We start from the raw sequence: 19,363 nt of genomic DNA on the forward strand, positions 1-19,363 counted from the left end.
GAGGATAAGGTAGGGGACAAAATGTAAGAATTTGCCTTTGCGAATGTAGGAGTGTGATTTGAAGCTCCGATAGTGCTATATGACGAATCATATGTTTTGGACTCCTCTTTGGACACTAGGTTTTGTCTGTTAAACCTAGTTATGGCAAATCTGGCATGCTATCGTATGAAGAGGAAGAGGTGTGGAAAGTGAACATTTTTCCTAGGGAAGTATTTTTCCAGTTTGGATGCTTGCTACCTGGCAAAATAAACTAATCAATGATGCTAATTAGTAGGGCTGCAACTCGGGTCGGGCGGGTCGGGTTTTGGAGAACCCAACCCTACCCGAGAAATATCTCGGGTCGGGTCGGGTCGTGTTTTTTTCCGGAAAACCCACGATTCCCAAACCCGGCCCTACCCATGATAAATCTCGGGTCGGTTCGGGTCGGGTCGGGTTTTTTCACGTTGACGCAATTTTTTAAGGAAAATTCTTGTTTGGCAAGGCAACTCAACTCATAGAAGCAGAAATTACACTCACATTACACTTGAATCAAACAATGATGTAATTACACTCACATTACACTTGAATCAAACAATGCTGTAATCAAACAATGTTGTAATTACAATCAAACAATGCTGAATCAAACACTTGAATCAACTCAACTCATAGAAGCAGAAATTACACTCACATACAGTAATGGTGGGTGCGTGGGTTTTCACTTTTAACTTTTAACTAACAATAGAAAAAAATGAACATACTATAACTTATGTAACTTGGGTCGGGCCCCTTCAAACCCGGCTCGACCCAAGATTCATGCGGGCTTTTGAATGCTAAACCCGGCTCGACCTGAAACCCATGAAACCTGAACCCAACCCAGGGTATTTTCGGGTCGGGTCGATGCGGGTCGGGTAAAACCCGGCTCGAGTTGCAGCCCTACTAATTAGAGGACCTTGTGGCCAAAAATACAATTGACGCATGTATGCTAATCAATGATCTATTAGCAGGGCTAAGAAGGAGGCTCATGGCAAAAAAAAACTAATGAGACCTACATGTATAATAATGTGTTATATGCTAGCAGGGCCTACATTGAGGGCCTAATGACAAAAACGTAATGGATCCTACATGCATACTAATCATAATATACTAGTACCTAGGGCTTAGAAGAAGGGTCTATGGCCAAAAACCTATTAGGCCATGTATAGTAATGAGTTATATACTAATGACACCTATGAAGAGGGCCTAACAACCCAACAAATAAATAGACTTGGCGTGCATACTAATCAGTGATATACTCATGGAGCTAAGATGGAGAGAAATGGCTAAAAACCAACAAGGCTTATATATAGGGATGAGTTATATACTAGTTAGTCCTACATAGAGGGTCTACTGGCCAAAAAAAATAATGGACCACACAAGTTACGGGGGTAACTTGTTCGCTCACCCCAAAACCAGTGTGGATCAACCTGATTTTTTCTCGGGTTTGGTTAGAGTTGGAAGAAAGCAACCTTAAAAAATTTCAATGTTAGTATTGAGGCGACATGCAACCCGACCTGACACAAAGGGCGGCCCAGTGCACGAGGCTCCTGTCATTGCCGGGTCTGGAGAGAGCTAGATGTATGCAGCCTTACCCTTGCTTTGCATTCCGTGACTCAAACCCATGACAACCGGGTCACAATGGAGCAACCTTACCGACCTGCCACAAAACCGAGCATTTATTTTTTAAGTTTTTTTTCTTCTAATATTTAATTAATTCAAGCCTATTTTAGGCAAAGGTTTGGATGCAAGAAAAGTATCTTTGAGGGTTGTCGGAATTTTCAAACAAATACTCCCCCAAAATAGAGAATTGATTATCTAGTGTGGTATCACATTGTTTTCATGAACATATTTTTCATCATTGTTCATGTGCTTACTATTCCCCGAAGTACTTATCCTTAGTAGGCAAGCTTCTCGTTGTATTTTGTTAATGTCACACAATGCGCATCCAGAAGCTCATGAATGGACTTTACATAATACAAATATTGTATGACTCTTCCTTTCAAGACATTTTCTTCCAACAGTTCCTGTAGGACTATGGAATCCTCACAATCTACAGGGCCCCCTCCCAAACTACAGACAGAGGGGACTGGCGATTGCTGGAATGTATGGATTTTGCAAGGGACTTCATCCGAGCAAAATATTTCTGTTTTTATCACCACCAAAACTGAAATTGAATGGACCAAAATGCATAAACCAAAATTGCGTGTGTAATAGTGATATATTATATCAGTAACATAATTAATTATATTTATATGAATTGTATGCGAAATATATATGGTGCATATATTATGTATTAGTATCTATACGGATTACTTACGAAATTTTGTATATATTATGTGCTAAATTATCGAGCATTTGCGACGTTGCATGTCACTAGGTATTTGATGTTTTTAAAACCATGGTTGTCTTGCTTGTGTGGTGGTTTCTAACTGTATATCTGTGTTTATTCTACCATTTCTTGAAGTCTCATCCTTAAATTCTATCATTTGCATATGTTTTCATATATTTCCATGATTTTACAGAATTTGTACCAAAATTTTCAACCAAAACCAAAACGTTTATATTTATGTGGCGACTGAAGCAAAAATTTAAAACCTTGCACATGGACATGCACGGTCACATACACACAATTTAGAAGAAAATGCATTTTCCAATTTTTTCCCAACTCTTCCCAAATATTTATCAAAATTTTTGAATATATGTCTCACTGATTTATTCCAGATTCCAAAGTTTGTAACTATGCTTTCGTAGGTGGGTTTTTTTCCCCAGTCTTCCCAAATATTTCCCAAATTTTTTGAATATTAGCCTTGCCGATTTACTTCCTCAAATCCAAACTTCGTAACTATACTTTGATAGGTTGGGATCATTGCCCTAAAGGGATGTATTATTTTTTTACGCTATAAATGTTGCATGCGAGCCAAAGAACCCAATTATGCACAATCGACTGCTGCTGAAGCTTGCAAATTTGCAGTATTCAGTAGAATCCTTTGATTCAATGCCTCGTTCAAGTAGCTTAGTATCAAGAAACGGTTTCTGAGATATTTTAATCGAGTGTAAAATATGTATTGCCCAATTTAGTTCACTGAGTTCTGAACTTATTTGGATTAAAAGATCGACATACGGCATACTTCTGTTGACAATAATTTTAGGATCATATTAAATTCTAATTATATTTTGTTGTCTGTAGATTCTATACAATTAGAAGAAGAGTTTTCATGTTCTACTTGATAACTCTAATGGAGGGTATGGAGGTAACCCATCTATGGCAAGCTTCATAGATGATTGAAAGTGAAATTGTGCAAGGAGCTATGTTAGTGCCTGTTACGAACCCAAATAGATTAGTAACGGATTTGAAGATCAGCTTCTTGACTCACTTCGAGGGAAGGGTCATTTCTCCTTTACTGTGCAAAAACATAATTTGGGGATAAATTTCTTCATTCCTCAAGAAAGGCTACGTACAAGTTATTTGTAGAAAATCCCTAATCTAGATACTCCTTACCTTTAAGACTCCTACACATCACAAACAACTACAAAGTAAATCCTACCAACTAATAAATCGAAACTAATTTATTCCAGCCCAAGTGGGACCCATAGAGGCACATAACATTCCTCCCCTCTTGGAATCAACCTTGTCCCCAAGGTTAAAGAATAAGCATGGATCAATTGGTGAAAAATTAGATCTTACTCATTTTTCGAAAGTCTTTTTCTGTCTCCCTCCTTTTCTTCTTTTCTTTGTCTTGCGATTCATCATCATTTCGCATGTCATCGCCAATGGTCGCGGCAGCTCCATCTTCAAGCGGTTTTTACTGTATTGTTCATCAAAGCTCCTTCGTTGTGTCTTTTTGGAATGATTGGAACGCTGACGCACAGATGGCGGGGAGTGAATATCTTTTCGATGGCGCTCGATAGTGTGAGATGAACGGCGTCGAGGCTTTTTTTGTCTTTTCTTCTAGCTGAATTTTTTTTGTCTTCTTCTTTTGTCCTCTTTTTCTGTTTCGTCGGGCACGCCTTTTCGATCGTTGTCCCAATTTTGTTCAAGCCTTCCACAAACCGTCGATGTCCTTCCATCATTTCCAAAACGAGTGCTTTGATCTTCTCAAGATCTCTACATATGGATTCCCAAAACACTGAAGGTGTAGCCATAGCGCAAGATCGACGGCTCTGATACCACTTTGTTACGAACCCGATTTGGTTCGTAACGGAATTGATTTTCCTCTTGATCCACTTCGATGGAAGGATCAGTCATCCTTGTGCTCAAAGACACAATTTCTAGGACAATTTATTTATTAATTCTCAAAAAGAGTGCTCACATGTTATTTACAAATAGAATACCCACTTACCTCTTTCTCTAAAACTCCTACCCAAGCTAATCTAGATAACCCTAATCTCTAAGACTCGTATCCATATCAACAACTAGAGAGATAAATCTACAAAATATAAAATAAATTATTCTACCTAAGTGAGCCCATCTTAGCACGTAACAGTGCCACACGCCGATTGGCAGCCCACATGCTTCATTAGACTATTTTAATTTAATCTTTTCTTCAAATAGAACATTAAAGCCTATATATCATTGCTTAAACTGTTAAAACTATTATTTTTTAGGAAAAAACTGAGGCTCCACCCTCTAAACAAAAACTACAACAACGGCAAATGCAGGGTTGGGCCTATGGCTCAATGGTTGAGGCTTTCTATCTCAACCTTAAGGTCCCAGGTTCAATCCCAGCTTACCTACCAAAAAATGCCCAAAATACCTTTGATTAAGGGTTAAATTTTCAAATAAATACCTCACCCACTAACCTGCAATCACACAAGACGAAGGCCGATGGGGCCTATCGGAGGAAAATGTAGTCGAGAAAGGGGGTCCACCAGAAGTTGAAAAACCAATCTAATATATATACTAGATTTCATATCTTTTTTCCTGTGGCTGGTGGGTCATCTTTTGCCACGTGGACATTCATCTAACATTCTATTGGTTAGCTGCATCCGGCATTGTTTGCATCATGCGGTCGAAGGTCGCTAGGTTTTATTTTTAAAAATTTATGCCGAAGTATAAACAATTAAACAACACCAACATAGTTGGTTGTTTCATAAGGTATCAGAGCATTGTCTCACAGCATATCGGGGTTCAAAACCCAACAACTCCTTGGTATTAAAAATCCACATGTACGGCCAACCCTAAAAAGATAGGCCAAGGAGGCTCAAGGTTTTTTTTCTTGTTTAGTGCGATTATTAGCAGGTCATTGTTGGATGAGTAAGATAAGATAATATGATTGCTGCCATTTTTATTTTTATTTTTTTCCTTCCTTAGGCATATTTGTCCACCCACTTGTAGTATAAAAGGTAGCCTTAAATACACTAGAAGGGCTGGCCCAAGGAAGAAAAGGGGGCGAATATATCATCACTTTCCTTTTCTTATGTTTTTGAGTCTTAATAATGTGCCACTTGTGCAACAGAGTAATAAGCTTTATTAATTGCTTGTGAGTGGTGCCGAATCTTTCCTTCATCTCACAAACGTGTTCAATTTTCCCACCTATATGACTGCCACAATGATATATTGGCACTACTTTATTTTGATTTAGGCGACTGATATTTGCACTACCATGATTTGATAATGACACAAACTATCCTTCTCTTTTATCATTTAACCAGCTGTCAAAAGCTATTACAATTCGTTAAAAGCTCTCAGCTGCCAATTAAAATGTAAAAGACAGTGAGTTTATGTCAATACCAAAACAAGGTAGTGCAAATATCAGTAGCCTTGATTTATAACACTTCGCTATAGTTCCAAAAATTTCTTTAAAAGATCCCGAATAATTGAAAAATCCTCCTAAGAAGTTTTTTGAATTAAAAGTAATTTATCATTTTATCATATATTATTTGTAAATCTGGTGAGAAATTCAAAGCTAATAAAAAAGATATTATGCTCAATAGCAAAACAGGCATGGGATGATAAGAGACAAAGAGAGAGATTTTTGGATTTTTATCGAAAGATCATAGAGTCGGTCCGGTCAGCCAAACGGGTGTTGGCTCTTCGGCATAAAGTCACGGGTTTGCTCCCTGGTGATGAGTGTTCGAATCCCCCGACTTAACCTGATACACGTGGTGTTTGGCCGCTGCGTCTATCCGTAGGGAATACTCCTACTCCCGAAGGGAGTGGGGACACCCTGCGTCATGAAAAAAAATAAAAAATAGAGTCGGTCCGGTCCATATAGCCGCCCCGCACAAAGCTGGACTTAACAAATTGAATTTGATAAGCCCCCCTTAAAAAGTGATTCGCTTGTATAAAAATATAGTACAAAAACAAGGTTCTTTTTACCTTTTTATTCTAAATGCCCAATTAAAAAACCTAATAAACAAACACCCATTATCTCTAAATTTACAATCTCTTTCTCCTTAGTCCATATCGCGCGTGACTAACACCACCCACAACCAGCAAGTACACCGTACCACTACCTTTGCAAGTGGTGGTGGCGGGCCCCCAATGTTTATTCATTTTTTCAATAAGATCAAAGTCGAGTGCGCTTAATTAACTATTACATACTTTTTAATTTTGTCATTATTTTAATTAAATGGGCAATAATTTTAAGGGACATGAATATGATTAGTGCTATAATTTTAATGGACCGCTGATTAGTCATTGGGTGATTAAGATCATCCATCCATGTGGTGCCCACTAGATCAATTGTCCCAATCACTAATAGCAAATGTGTCACTAACATGGTTTTAAATTTCGGACCGAAATTTTGGATTTCGGTGGAGACCGACACCGAAATAGACCAAAACCGAAACCGTCTGTTTTTTATATTAATTTAATATTTTACAGAAATTTCGGCCGAAATTTAATATTAAAAAAAATATTTGTTTCGGGTTATGTACCAGATTTCGACCAAAATTTCGAAATTCCATGGTCCGAAACCGAAATTTAAAACCTTGGTCACTAATAGAAAATGGGTCCCAATCAGTAATAGCAAATGTGCTTGACTAGTCTCCTAAGTGATGATAGCATTTCTCATATTTTATACAAAATGGAGAAAATAGCAAAAGCATCTATAAAAAAGATTGAGAATCATAAGAGTACGAACTTATTTCCGTGGCACGGCTAAGAGAATGGTTCCTTTGAATTTTGAAAGATGTGCCCTTAATCATTGCGCCCTTTTTTTATGCTCCCCCCTTTATACGACACTCCTCTTTTCTTCCTATTAAAGATAGATGTGATTTCAGACGCGCTTACTTGAGAAATTATGATAGGGCTGTCCCACTCGCAAGTAGAACAATTTTGTAATAAGAAATTGGAAGAGAAATGGGGTTTTTTCTCCATCCTCATTTCTCATATGTTTGATTAACTAAACCCCAGGCAGCAGGCCCTGTTCGTTTTAGATTATGATAGCCAGTCGTGAGCCCCAAACCGATTATTGGACTCAAAATTAGGTTTAAAATCAGGTCCAATAATAGGTTTGGGGGTCACAATTGGATTATGATAACCGATTATGAGTTTAAAATCAATTATTGAACTCAAAATTAGGTTTAAGCCATTTGGCAGTCATGATTTTTTTTTTTTTTTTGAATAATCTAAAACGAATAGGGCCTAAGTAAATAATAGGAAAGGGCGCATTTACCTTTGTGCACATTGTAATCCTAAAAATACTTGTACATTTGAACGCTACCCACAAGTTAGAGCGAACATATCAATCATGCCTAACTTGGTCTAGAATCTTAGACAATCTGATCTCACAAACAACCTTCCTAAAATTATATTTGTTACGTGCCTAATTTGGCCGTAACATAAATAAACGAAAAGAAAATAGAAATGAGGGGAGAGAGGTTGATTCGAGGCAACGGGACCTCCTAGTGATTCAAATCGAGAGGAACATGACTCTCCTAAACAAAGTTTCCCTTGTTTGCTATAAATATCTCTTCTTCCTCATTACATTGAAATACATAAACTTAAATACAACCATAAAGGTAGTTTTAGATAACTACCACACTAACCCACTCACATAACACACAGGAAATAACTACATCCACAACCTAAAACACATAACACATAACCACATAACTAACACCACTTAAATGCCCATAACATTCCTTCCCCCTTAGAAAGAACCTTGTCCTCAAGGTTGATTTGTTGGAGAAAACACGATATTCCACCAGGGTCTCAAATCTTAATGGTCGAGATCAGTTGAACATTGCCTCCAAAATCCATTGTGATCAAAGTTGGGAAGAAATAAGACTTTTCATGAAGCCGCTTCATGAAATGATCATTATGATCCTTGGTGGTGTCTTCAACAAAACTATCTTTGTCGCCGTCATTTCTTGCATTTTTTTTCGCATGAACATCAACACTTTCAAGATTTAACTTTTCTTTGTCTTTACGCATTTCTTTGATCGCTTTGCTAAATTTTTTCATGCGTTCCGCAAATCTTCGTTGTCCTTCCATCATTTTCAAAACAAGTGTTTTAATCTCCTACAGATCTTCACGTATTAATTCCCAAAACTTCGAAGATGCAGCCATGGCGCAGGATCTACCGCTCTGATACCAGTCTGTTACGTGCCTAATTTGGCCGTAACATAAATAAATGAAAAGCAAGTAGAAATGAAGGGGAGAGAGGTTGATTCGGGGCAACCAGACCTCCTAGTTATTCAAATCAAGAGGAACCATGACTCTCCTAAACAAAGTTTCCTTGTTTGCTATAAACTTCTCTTCTTCTTCATTACATTGAAATACATAAACTTAAATACAACCATAAGGTAGTTTTAGATAACTACCCCAATAACTCACTTACATAACACATAGGAAATAACTACATCCACAACCTAAAACACATAACCACATAACTAACACCACTTAGATGCCCATAACAATATCTCAATTGAAGCTGAGCAGTGATGTTACATATACATATCTGTCCAAAATCTAGCTTCTCTTTTATAAAATATCAATAATCCACCTTAATGTGCTTTGTGCGATCATATTAATAGGATTATGAAAAATATTAATGGCAGCCTTACTGTCATCATACAAACTCATCAACCTATATCAAATCCTTCAATCCCCAAGCAATCACCACAAGACTACTTCCATTATGATTTTTTACAAAAAATGAATCAAAAGGATCCAATCCACCCTTCTTAACAATTAACCCAAAACACATGATGCAACCACATGATTTGTAAAATCTATGTTTCTTTACAAGATGCAATTATCATGCCTTAAAATCATCTCCAAAACCTTATGAAATACCACAAATAAGAATAAATGAAGTCCTTTTGATCCATACTTGATTTCATTCACATTATAATCCCAAATATACCTATACATCCCAACGGTTATGTCCTAAAATAAGGGTATATATTTATTACTTTATAAAAAAATGGAAAAGGATTATCACATTAAGTTAATTTAGTCAGACAGTTGAGTGGTATTCATTTAAAGAGAGTGATTACTCCTTCGAACATCTAATATAAAATGATGAGCTATCGTAGCAAAAAATGCAAGAACACAAAGGTGGGATATCCATGAAACTAGTTTGTCAGAAGTAGATTTCTTAGACTTGTAAGTTTCTTTTGTTCTAATTTTGTCATTAGTTACACTTCAGAAAAACATTCAAATCTCCTACATCTAGAAAGTAAGAAAGGATTTGAATACGAAGTCAAGATCAAAATTCGTCACTACTTCCGGTGAAAAATCTTGAACCGTATTATGAATCGATTTGTGGGTTGCTGGGACCCGGATAAAACTCACCATTAAAAGCTTGCCGTTAAGGGGATGGTGCCCAAGTCCTTATAAGTCTTTCCACATCCATTGACTTTTCCGATATGTGATCTTTTCCCTTCCTGTGGAACCCCAACAATCTTTCCCCTCAAGAGAAGCATTATTTGTTGATAATCAAATTTATGTATGATAGCTTAGAATCATCCAATCAATTTATGAAGGGTCAAAATCATGCTAATATCATCTCATATTTCACAAAGGTTGGTTGGTTAATTGTCTCATCAAGAGGTGATTCATATATTATCATTCATACAAAATCCACTAGCTCCATTGGAGATAACAGAAGAGTTGCATTTTTGTTCATTACGTGTATGAGGCTGCTTATTGGAAGTAGTCCGCATGGGACAAATGAGATTAGACAAGACAGAAAATGGTGGCCTTCGAAGCCCAACGCACCATACCGCACTTGGTATAGGTGGTGCTGTCATTTCCTTTTCCCCCCACCCCACCCAAACCTATACAAACCCCACCTTTATCTCCTGCTTTAGTATACATTTCACCCCATGTTTCTACTATTTGAGTCACATCTCATCTACCCATTTCTTCTACATTCACTTTCACTGTAGGATACTTTTCTGTAAAAAAAAAACTTACATTGCATACGTGGGAGTGTCTTGGCAATTTCACAAAAGCACTTTTGTAGCCTCTCGTTTTTAACTCCTGCCACCTCATATTAATTAAATGAGTAAGATAAATTCAGCTATGTGGTGCCTCTTCTCTCTTGAAAAAAATAATAATAATCAGCCGAATGGCATTCAGCAAAATTAACTAGACAATCCGTGTGTATTATAGCTGTTAATTATGTTAAATATTATATATGACTATAAAAGAAAAATAAATGATATTTCCACTACCTTTTTAAGCATGCTCACTCCTTTTTTTTGTCTTTCCTAAAAGTGACAGCATTTCCTCCTTTTTTTTGTCTTTTTCTTAGAAATGAAGTTTTTTCCAAGAAAGGACAAACAAAAGGGTGTGGGCACGCCGGGAAAGGAGATGAAATATCATTTCCCCAAAGAATACATATACACATTATATTTATGTGCCTTATTTACATCTTTCCATACATACATTCATACATTGGATCATACAAGACACATACACACAAAGATAGGGCTTTGCTAGGAAATTTTGCTCAAATCAATTTCGCATCTCACTTTTGTAGGAGGGAACAGCTACACAGGCTCACTTTTTAGTAGATTTTGCCTTCTTCATTTACTTCATATGAGGTGGTTGTTCTCTCTAGAAAAAAGTGAGCCGCAAAATGGCTTTATGTGGAATTGCCATGCAAAGTCCTATATAATTAGGGCTTTAATATTTAATATTTTTGGTGGACGTATTTTATATAAGGTATTATAGAGTATTAATTACTAGATAGGTGTTTAATTTTCCATCCCCCGTCCCTAGACAGAGGACACTTCCTTCTTCCAACTCTTTGTCCTTGTCATGCCCATATTTCTGGTGCATAAGGATTGATAACCATCTAACAATAAAAAAAACCAGCGACCTAGTGCCACCATTAGACGGGAGTTTAGCATTGCTGCTCTGCATGTATATTCCATTGGTGTCACTGCCACTATCACACGAAAGTCCATGACTGTTGCAAAGAACCACATTAGTTCCAATGAAGAGACGGGACAACGTTTCCTATGTACCTACATTTAGTTTACATACGATACATACTATGAACAACATTATTGTTCACTTATATTTACTATGAGCAACGATTCCTTAGAAGATACTCTCTTATATCTTATATCACTATTATTTTTGTACTAAATATTAGAAATAAGAGAATATGAATTATTAGCAAAGAACAATGCTAGTTTGCTAGTTCTTGCTCTGAGCAACAAGATATAAGAGATTATAAATTCACCATTAATTATTGGAGCCTTAACTATAGGATTTGCAAGGCAATTTTACGGAAAGCCATTTCAAGGCTCACTTTTACAGGAGAGAACAGCCACACAAGCTCACTTTTTAGCAGAATTTGTCTTATTCATTTAATTCATCTAAGTTGTGGCTGTTAGAGAGAGAGAGAGAGAGAGAGAGAGAGAGATCTTTGACCAGACATCGGGATCGAAGAAGGCTCTCTTTTCATTCATAACAAATCCCATGGCACTAAAAGATTTAGAACTTGTAAGTTGAAGTTGTTTAAGCTAAAAAAATATGATAAAAACCAAGGAAGAACACTATTTAAGATCTTGTACAATTAACAGCTATTGTGTTTTCATCTGAAAAATCAAAATTTGAGATGTCAATTGGGTTTCATAGAAAGTAAGTGGAAGTGATTTCTATGTGCTAAATATGTGTAATGCATGTAAGATATGCAACGTTCCATTTGGGTCATATTTTCAGAAAAATACTCCAACCCCACATTATCTCGCTCTTTTGAGTGCAAGGAAAGGAATCAATTGGAATTGCACTAGATGGGGTGCTCCAAATTTGGAAAGAACAACAAGATAGATGGGTGGACAATATGCTTGTAATCAAAACCATGAAGAAAAACTGCAAAAATTAGTTGCAACCTTGTCCATGATAATGGTGGAAAACTTCAGTGCAAGGGCTACTATTCATGATCGATACCTAATTTTTGCACTTGTGATTCTTCTTGAAACTTTCATGGGCCCACTCCATCTCTTATTGACTGAAAAACACAATGCAATCATCTTCAACTTTCATGCAATATTATTTTGGGGGCTATTCTTCCACCTGTCTCAAACTCATAGGTAAATGTTTGTATCACAACAGTATTATTGAAATATCTATATATATCCGAGTAAACATGTTTTGCTCCACCTAAGTTTTCAAAACAAAAAGATAGTATTCAAATGGAGAAGATGCAGAGTGCAATATCTATTGGAGATGAAGGAGATGCAGCTTTTGTCAAGAAAAAACAGTCTTTCCTTCTGTCAAGGCTTCCTTTACTTTTGCAGAATATTAGGATAGAAGACCCAAGAAAACTGATTCACAGTATTAAGATGGGAATTGCTCTAGTTTTGGTTTCTCTCCTCTATCTTCTTGATCCTATCCACGACCAAGTCGGCAACAACGCCATGTGGGCGATTATGACCGTAGTCGTCGTTTTTGAGTTCTCGGCCGGTAAGGAGCAAGACCAATGTTTTGCCTTCTTCTTCTTTTTTTAATCTCTGTTTGATTGAGATCAATGTGCGATATTTCGAATCCTCATTACTAATGGAATCGAAATGATCTCTGATTTTGGCCGGCCCACTCCATAGGACGGTCCAAAGCTTCCATTTGTTGGGCCACAACATAAATAGGTTGTGCCCCAAAAATCATTTCCACTGGATGATGTAATCCTCCAATCTATAGATGGACTGCATGTTATTTTGGCCATACATAAAGTGGCCCACCATATCAATGGCTTTAATGGCTCTGATCACTTCATGTGTGCCAAGTGTATGGTGTGGTTGATGACATGGCATGGGGACTCACTGATGCTGTGTCAGGACCAGCAATGGTTTACCAGAAGAAAATTATTAGGTGTAGTGTTGTCAATTGAGGCTGTTTCTGATTCATTGGGTTTGTTTCATGCCACTACAAGCACATGATTATCTTTGGATGATCTGGTGGGTAGACCTGGCAGAAAGTGACCTGGACCCGCGGGTCCACCAGGCCCGCCCGTAAATTCCGGGTCTGGGTCACCAATCTTTGACCCGTTTGAAATTGACCTGCGGGTCCACCCGGCCCGTCAAGTGGACCCGCGGGTGCCTATAGAGAAGTACAAAAGTTTTATTTTGGCCTTTTTCCGTAATTATCATAATTTTTTAATTTTCTTTATAGTTTTTATGGTAATTGTCATATTTTAATACTTTGGTATTTTTTTGGTAATTTTTCTACTTTGCTTCCATTTTTTCGTAATTTTTCATTTAAAACTTAGTACGCGCATGATTATTATATATTGCTATTATTTATTACTAGCCACCTTTGCGCAAATCGTACTTCCGCCGATCTTTGCAGCAAAGGATGGGCGACAAGCTGAAAAGTAGCATCGGCGAAGGTGGCTAGTGAATCCCTATACAAAAAAAAATCTTAAAAAAAATACGTCAAAAACCCGGGTGATCCGCGGGTCGACCAGGCCCGTACGGACCGGGTGTGGGTCCAAGCTCAATGACCAGTAAAAATTTTCGGGTCATTTTGATCCGGCCCGTTTGACCCGGACCAGTACGGGCAGGGTCAAACCCGGCCCGCCTGCTCGTTTGCCAGGTTTAAAAAATAACAACTATTGGTTGATCCCAATCGATCCCAATCCGACCGATGCCCTTCACTGAACGATTAAAAAAAAATGTCTGATTGGCTTCTCTTTTTTTGTACTTTGTCCCATCCAATGTAATGAGTTACCCATGAAAAAATGAGCTACCCAAAAGCTGGGAAACTCACTTTCCAAGGAAACTTTTTTCAATGGCTCTGTTTCTTTCGACATAAAATGGGTGTAAAACAAATTTTGCACCCAATTTTAAGTAAAAAATGGGCACAACATTTTGTTTTACACCCATTTTACGTAGAAGGAAGCAGAGCATAAAATCTCTTCCCTATAGGCTTCGTTTCTTTTGACGTGACATGAGTGTTTTACACCCATTTTAAGTCTAAAGAAACAAAGCCTATCCAAACAGCTCCTTGGTTTTTTAATCTTGCAAGGTGAAAAAAGTAGCCTTTTGAAAGAAATATCAAGTTAATTACTGAAAAAATTGCTATAAACTTCTCTTTTCATGTTCTTTTGCCTCTCCTCTCTTACCTATATGCTGATTCTAACATAATACTACCACAGTCTCCATATGATTTTTAATTAATTTTTGGTTTAGGTGCTACACTGTGCAAGGGTTTGAATCGTGGGATTGGAACCCTTTTAGGAGGAGGATTGGGTTGTTTAACAGCACTTCTAGCTTTTGAGATTGGTGGGGTTGGAAGGACTATTGCTATTGGCACATCAGTATTTATCTTTGGTAAGCATGACTTCATTTATATTTTTGATTAATTACTAATCTAATCTGGCTTAGTCCCTGTTTGCTTGATTCTGATAACCGGTTAAGACTCCAATACTGTAAACAGGGCCTTAGTATCCTGAGATTTTATACGATGTGTGCGAGTGAAGTCCAATATTTTCAGAAAGTACAATGGGGCGGCCCACTCAGAGGGTTAGGATCATCCTATGGGGTACATGCTATTTACGTTGTGGCCCAGAAAATGAACAGTTTAGATCATTCTGCGAAGTGGGCCCCACTATACTTTTTGAAAAATGGTGGACTTCACACGCCCACATCATATAAAATCTCCAGTATCCTAATCTATCTTAGCTCAACTTACTATCAAGCTTAATTTAATCCAACTACCTCATCTAGCACCTAATCCAACAGTGAGCTATGGTGAGATCACATATACTTGAAAATAAAATAAAATACAATAAGTATTTGTTAAAGTATAAAAGACGAAATAACGCCTTCTCCAACAGCTTAAGCTCTTGGATTAACTGGTTGTTTCGTACACGGTATCAGAGCAAAGGTTCTCGGTTCAAAACTCTTTCATATTAAAAAAATCCACATGTAATGGTCGGGCCAAAAGAGGGGCCACATGTGCCACGTGTAGGCCAACCTTAAAAAGAGGAGCCACGTGAGGGGGAGTGTTAAAGTATAAAAGATTAAAAAATGCCTTCTCCAATTGCTTAAGCTTTTGGAGTAATTGGTTGTTTCACAGGGTCCTCTGAAAATTGATTTGTAGCAAAACTATTCTCGCAATGAATCCCTTTCTCATATCTAATTGAAACTTTGATTTTATTTTCAACTTTGTTATCTAATTAAGAAGAAATACCAACCTTGTTCTTTACTAGTAATCTAAACAATACCACTTTTGATGTCGATCTTTCAGGTGCAGCTGCATCATATTTTAGGTTGGTTCCAAGCATCAAGATTAAATATGATTATGGGGCCCTGATATTCATCCTCACATTCAATCTAGTCGCGGTTTCTGGTTTCCGAGGCAAGCACCTAATCAAGTTAGCAAGTGATCGTCTATTGACGATCATGATAGGTTTCGTCGTCTGCGTGGCTACGAACTTGTTCATCCTTCCTGTGTGGGCTGGTGATGAACTCCATTGCTCTTTAGTCTCCAAATTTAAGAATCTCGCCCTCTGGATCGAAGGTTTGTGTCATATCATCACATCATGCATTTCTAACAAAAATTCATAAACTCATATGAAGATTTAATCCCATCCTATACGGTCGAAGCTTTCATTTAAAAAATCTCAAATTAATTAGAAAATTTAGGGCCTCTTTGGATGCCACCAAAATTGATCCTTATTTGGAAAGCGGGCTTATTAATTTATTGTAATCTTATTTTCAAATAGGACATTTAGGTCTCTTCGGAAGCCATTAGCTATCTTGTCTAATATTATTTGTAACTAATCATACTTGACTTCAACCCTTTGCATATGAGAGGCCTTAGATAACAACATTTAAAAGCATACTAGTAGAACTTCTAAAATAGATTTGAAGGTTTTATTTTCTTACAAATAGGCTGAGGTATAGGAAAAGATTACTGCAAGAAAATTTTCAAATTCACCAACCTTCTTTACTTCTTGTCTATTTCTAAATTATTTTAAGTTGCTCTTACATGCAAATAGAACAGTAAGGCCAGTTTGGAAGCCATTAAATATGGTAGATATAAAACTATTCATTACAATTATTTGCACATAAAATTGTATGCAAATAAGACTACATGTATATACTATCATATATAAGTGATTTTTAGTGCTATCCAAAGAGAACCTAAGGCTAGCCATCTCTGCAAATACATTTACCTACTTTAATTTTCATGGATTTTACTCTTTTTTCCTTCATAAATCCATTATGTCTATAATTTTGATGCTTGAAAATACCCTACAAAATCAATAACAACGTTAAATTTGTAAATACATTTGAAATGCCAGTATATTCTTCATTGGAACATGTTCATGACATCAAAGGTCAATTTGGGTGTGCAACCCAGTTGCATTTTGGTTGGAATTTGTGTAATCCGCCTACCAAAACGGCTTTTTACACTGCAGTTGTCCTCTTATCATTTTACTATTTTTTGTTATTTTTCATAAACTTTCCTTCTATCCATTCCAAGCAGAAGAAACAAAAATTCACTCTACATTTACTCAGCCGCTGTTTGATTGCAGAATGCTCGCAAGAGTACTTCAAACCGATGGATGAAAAAATGGGAACTCAAACAAGCGTCAAATTCAATGGGTGCAAATCTGTGTTATACTCTAAATCAACAGAGGAGACATTGGTAAGCAAATCCCTTCCATTAGTTATTTAACTATTAACTATTTGTATGAAGGATGCTATCATTTTTTTCTTCTTCTCATGTTTCAGGCCAGGTTCGCAAAATGGGAACCATGGCATGGGAAATTTGGGTTCTCCTACCCCTGGAAAAAGTACCTTTGTATTGGAGAATTGCTTAGAGAGTTGGCTGCTTCCACCTTTTCCTTAAAAGGGTCTCTAAAATTCCATCAACAGGCATGAAAACCCATTCCCTTTCTCTTCTCTAATCTAATAAGCTATGATCTATGTTGCATCAGTATGGATACAAGTGTCAGAATTTGACACGGGTTTCAAGTGTCGATTTTGCCAAACTTAAAAATAAAGATTTATCAAAATATTTAAATCAATTCTCAAATATTATTTGTTTACATTATAATTTGGTTATAATTAACAACATATTAAAATTTTAAATAGGTTTAGTAAATATAATATTTGATTTCCGTATGAAATACTTACTATTAGGATGGATAAAACTCAAAACATGCGATAATTGTAATGTTGTAGTAAAAAGAAAAAAAACTAGATAAAAGAGATCTAAAAGCATCACAATGAATCCTGAAGTACTGAAATCCAGCATATTTCCAATTCGGGTACTTGGCCCATTTAGAGGAATCTGTATAAACGTGGGATATGATGAGCAGTACTAAACTCTGACTTATAGACTAATCCCAAAAGTCCATATACCCTGGATAGCTATGTGAAAATCTCTCATTTCCTTAAAAGAACTACTAAACTCAATCATTTCCCTTCATTTTAATATAAAACAGCAAAATAGTTGTCGAAACCAGTAGTGGGGAGTAGAATCACATCAAGGAAATGAGAAATCACTATTACAAATAGAAAATGTTTAACATAAAAATGGACAATTTTTAGGAGGTATAGTAGCCAAAAGTTCCAACAAATCTCCTAACACGGGGTAAGACACCCCAACCAGTAACAAACTTGATGCTGTATATAAGCCACATGAATCCCCAGTCTATGAAGTGAATTTTTGGCATAAAATTCTATCCATTTTTCCAACCCCAATGTATGTCCTCTATCTTAATTTGAACTCTAGAACTTTAATTTAAGAACCCAACACCAAGATGCAGGCTGATCAATTTACTAATCCAAAGGGCTCATTAAAGGTGTGAATTGGTTGATTTCCTAACTACAATTTTTCCAAATAGTTTAAACTTAGACCCTTACGACTGTATCCATTATCTCCTCCAAAAACATTTGAATTATCCTTTTTTACTCTGGAACTTAAGCAACCCACGAATCCTCTCCATGTGACTACATTCTTCCTGACAAAAACTAAATAATGGGAGAAAGAACTCAATCGAAATCTCTAACTCTCCTTGAAAACTAGGCAATTCAATCTCATTCTTTTGTCAGAAAATTTTCAGAAAACTAATGGCTTACTTCATCTTTTTATTTTTTTCTAGGAATCACCGCAATGCTCGAGGATGGCTATTAAGGAACCGTGTGAAGCAGTAGGCACATTGCTAAGTTTCACACTAAGGGAACTCGGAGACGATATCTTCAACAAGAGGCACAGTCGATTGCGGGATTCGACTGTGGCAAAGTTAAAAACGGCGAGGCTAGAGTTGTATGAAGCCATGTCTAGTTATAAGAAAAGGGTGATGGACAATGGAGATGAACACATTGGTGAAGGACTTGCCATTGCAGGTTTTATTTGTTTATTGACTGATATAGTGGACAAGGTGGAAGTGTTGGTCAAAGAGGTAGAAGAACTGGGAGATCTTGCAGGTTTCCTTCCTCAACTGAAGCTTTAATTATGGAGATTTTGATGGTTATACAACACCCATAGAAGCCAATTTTGGCTTAGCAAGGTTGTCATATGGGCTACTAAAATGTAAAGTCAAGGCTATTATGAGTAGAAGGATGAGAACTACTCAAGTGTCACAAAGATTTATGGGAACAATGTGATATATGTATGTGTAATACGTGCACAAAATTAGTTTTGTGGCCATCAAATAATTGAAAATATTATTGGAAAAAATGACAGTATTTAGTTACAACATTGTACATAGAAGGTGCTCTACCAAACCGAAGAATATTTTCTCCTCCTCCTTTTTATGATAGATGCAAGGGCACCCTTGCGTAAAAAGCCCGAAAAGGGCCCTTGATTGCATCACGTCATTAAGTGCAATCGATTTTACTTTCTCAACCGATTTCAAAAGGTTACCGAAAAAGACGTTATCCAATCAAGGGCCCTTTTCTGGCTCTTTATGCAAGGGCGCCCTTC

General features: G+C 36.9%; 1 protein-coding gene across 2 annotated transcripts; it reads left to right on the forward strand.

The window, feature by feature from the left end:
* The first annotated feature begins 12,606 nt into the window (after positions 1–12,606).
* LOC143853172 (aluminum-activated malate transporter 12-like) lies at positions 12,607–19,124 on the forward strand. 2 transcript variants are annotated; one of them, XM_077362908.1, is made up of 6 exons: positions 12,607–12,889; positions 14,611–14,751; positions 15,671–15,943; positions 16,965–17,077; positions 17,164–17,307; positions 18,540–19,124. In XM_077362908.1, the coding sequence occupies exons 1-6, from the start codon at positions 12,619–12,621 to the stop codon at positions 18,888–18,890; spliced, it is 1,293 nt and encodes a 430-aa protein (XP_077219023.1). In that variant the 5' UTR covers positions 12,607–12,618; the 3' UTR covers positions 18,891–19,124. The 2 variants fall into 2 exon arrangements, with proteins under 2 accessions (XP_077219023.1, XP_077219024.1); XM_077362909.1 differs by having other exon boundaries at positions 14,659–14,751.
* The last annotated feature ends 239 nt before the right edge of the window (positions 19,125–19,363 follow it).

Source organism: Tasmannia lanceolata, unplaced genomic scaffold (genome assembly GCF_043159265.1).
Source record: "Tasmannia lanceolata isolate RefF3 unplaced genomic scaffold, GAP_Taslan_0.1 ptg000019l, whole genome shotgun sequence".
In the NCBI taxonomy this organism is placed as follows: Eukaryota; Viridiplantae; Streptophyta; class Magnoliopsida; order Canellales; family Winteraceae; genus Tasmannia; species Tasmannia lanceolata.

Coding starts and splice junctions, on each gene's coding strand:
- LOC143853172 (XM_077362908.1), top strand. CDS start 12,619: ATGGAGAAGATGCAGAGTGCAATATCTATTGGAGATGAAGGAGATGCA. Junction 14,752..15,670: donor CACATCAGTATTTATCTTTG/GTAAGCATGACT, acceptor TCGATCTTTCAG/GTGCAGCTGCATCATATTTT. Junction 17,308..18,539: donor CTCTAAAATTCCATCAACAG/GCATGAAAACCC, acceptor ATTTTTTTCTAG/GAATCACCGCAATGCTCGAG.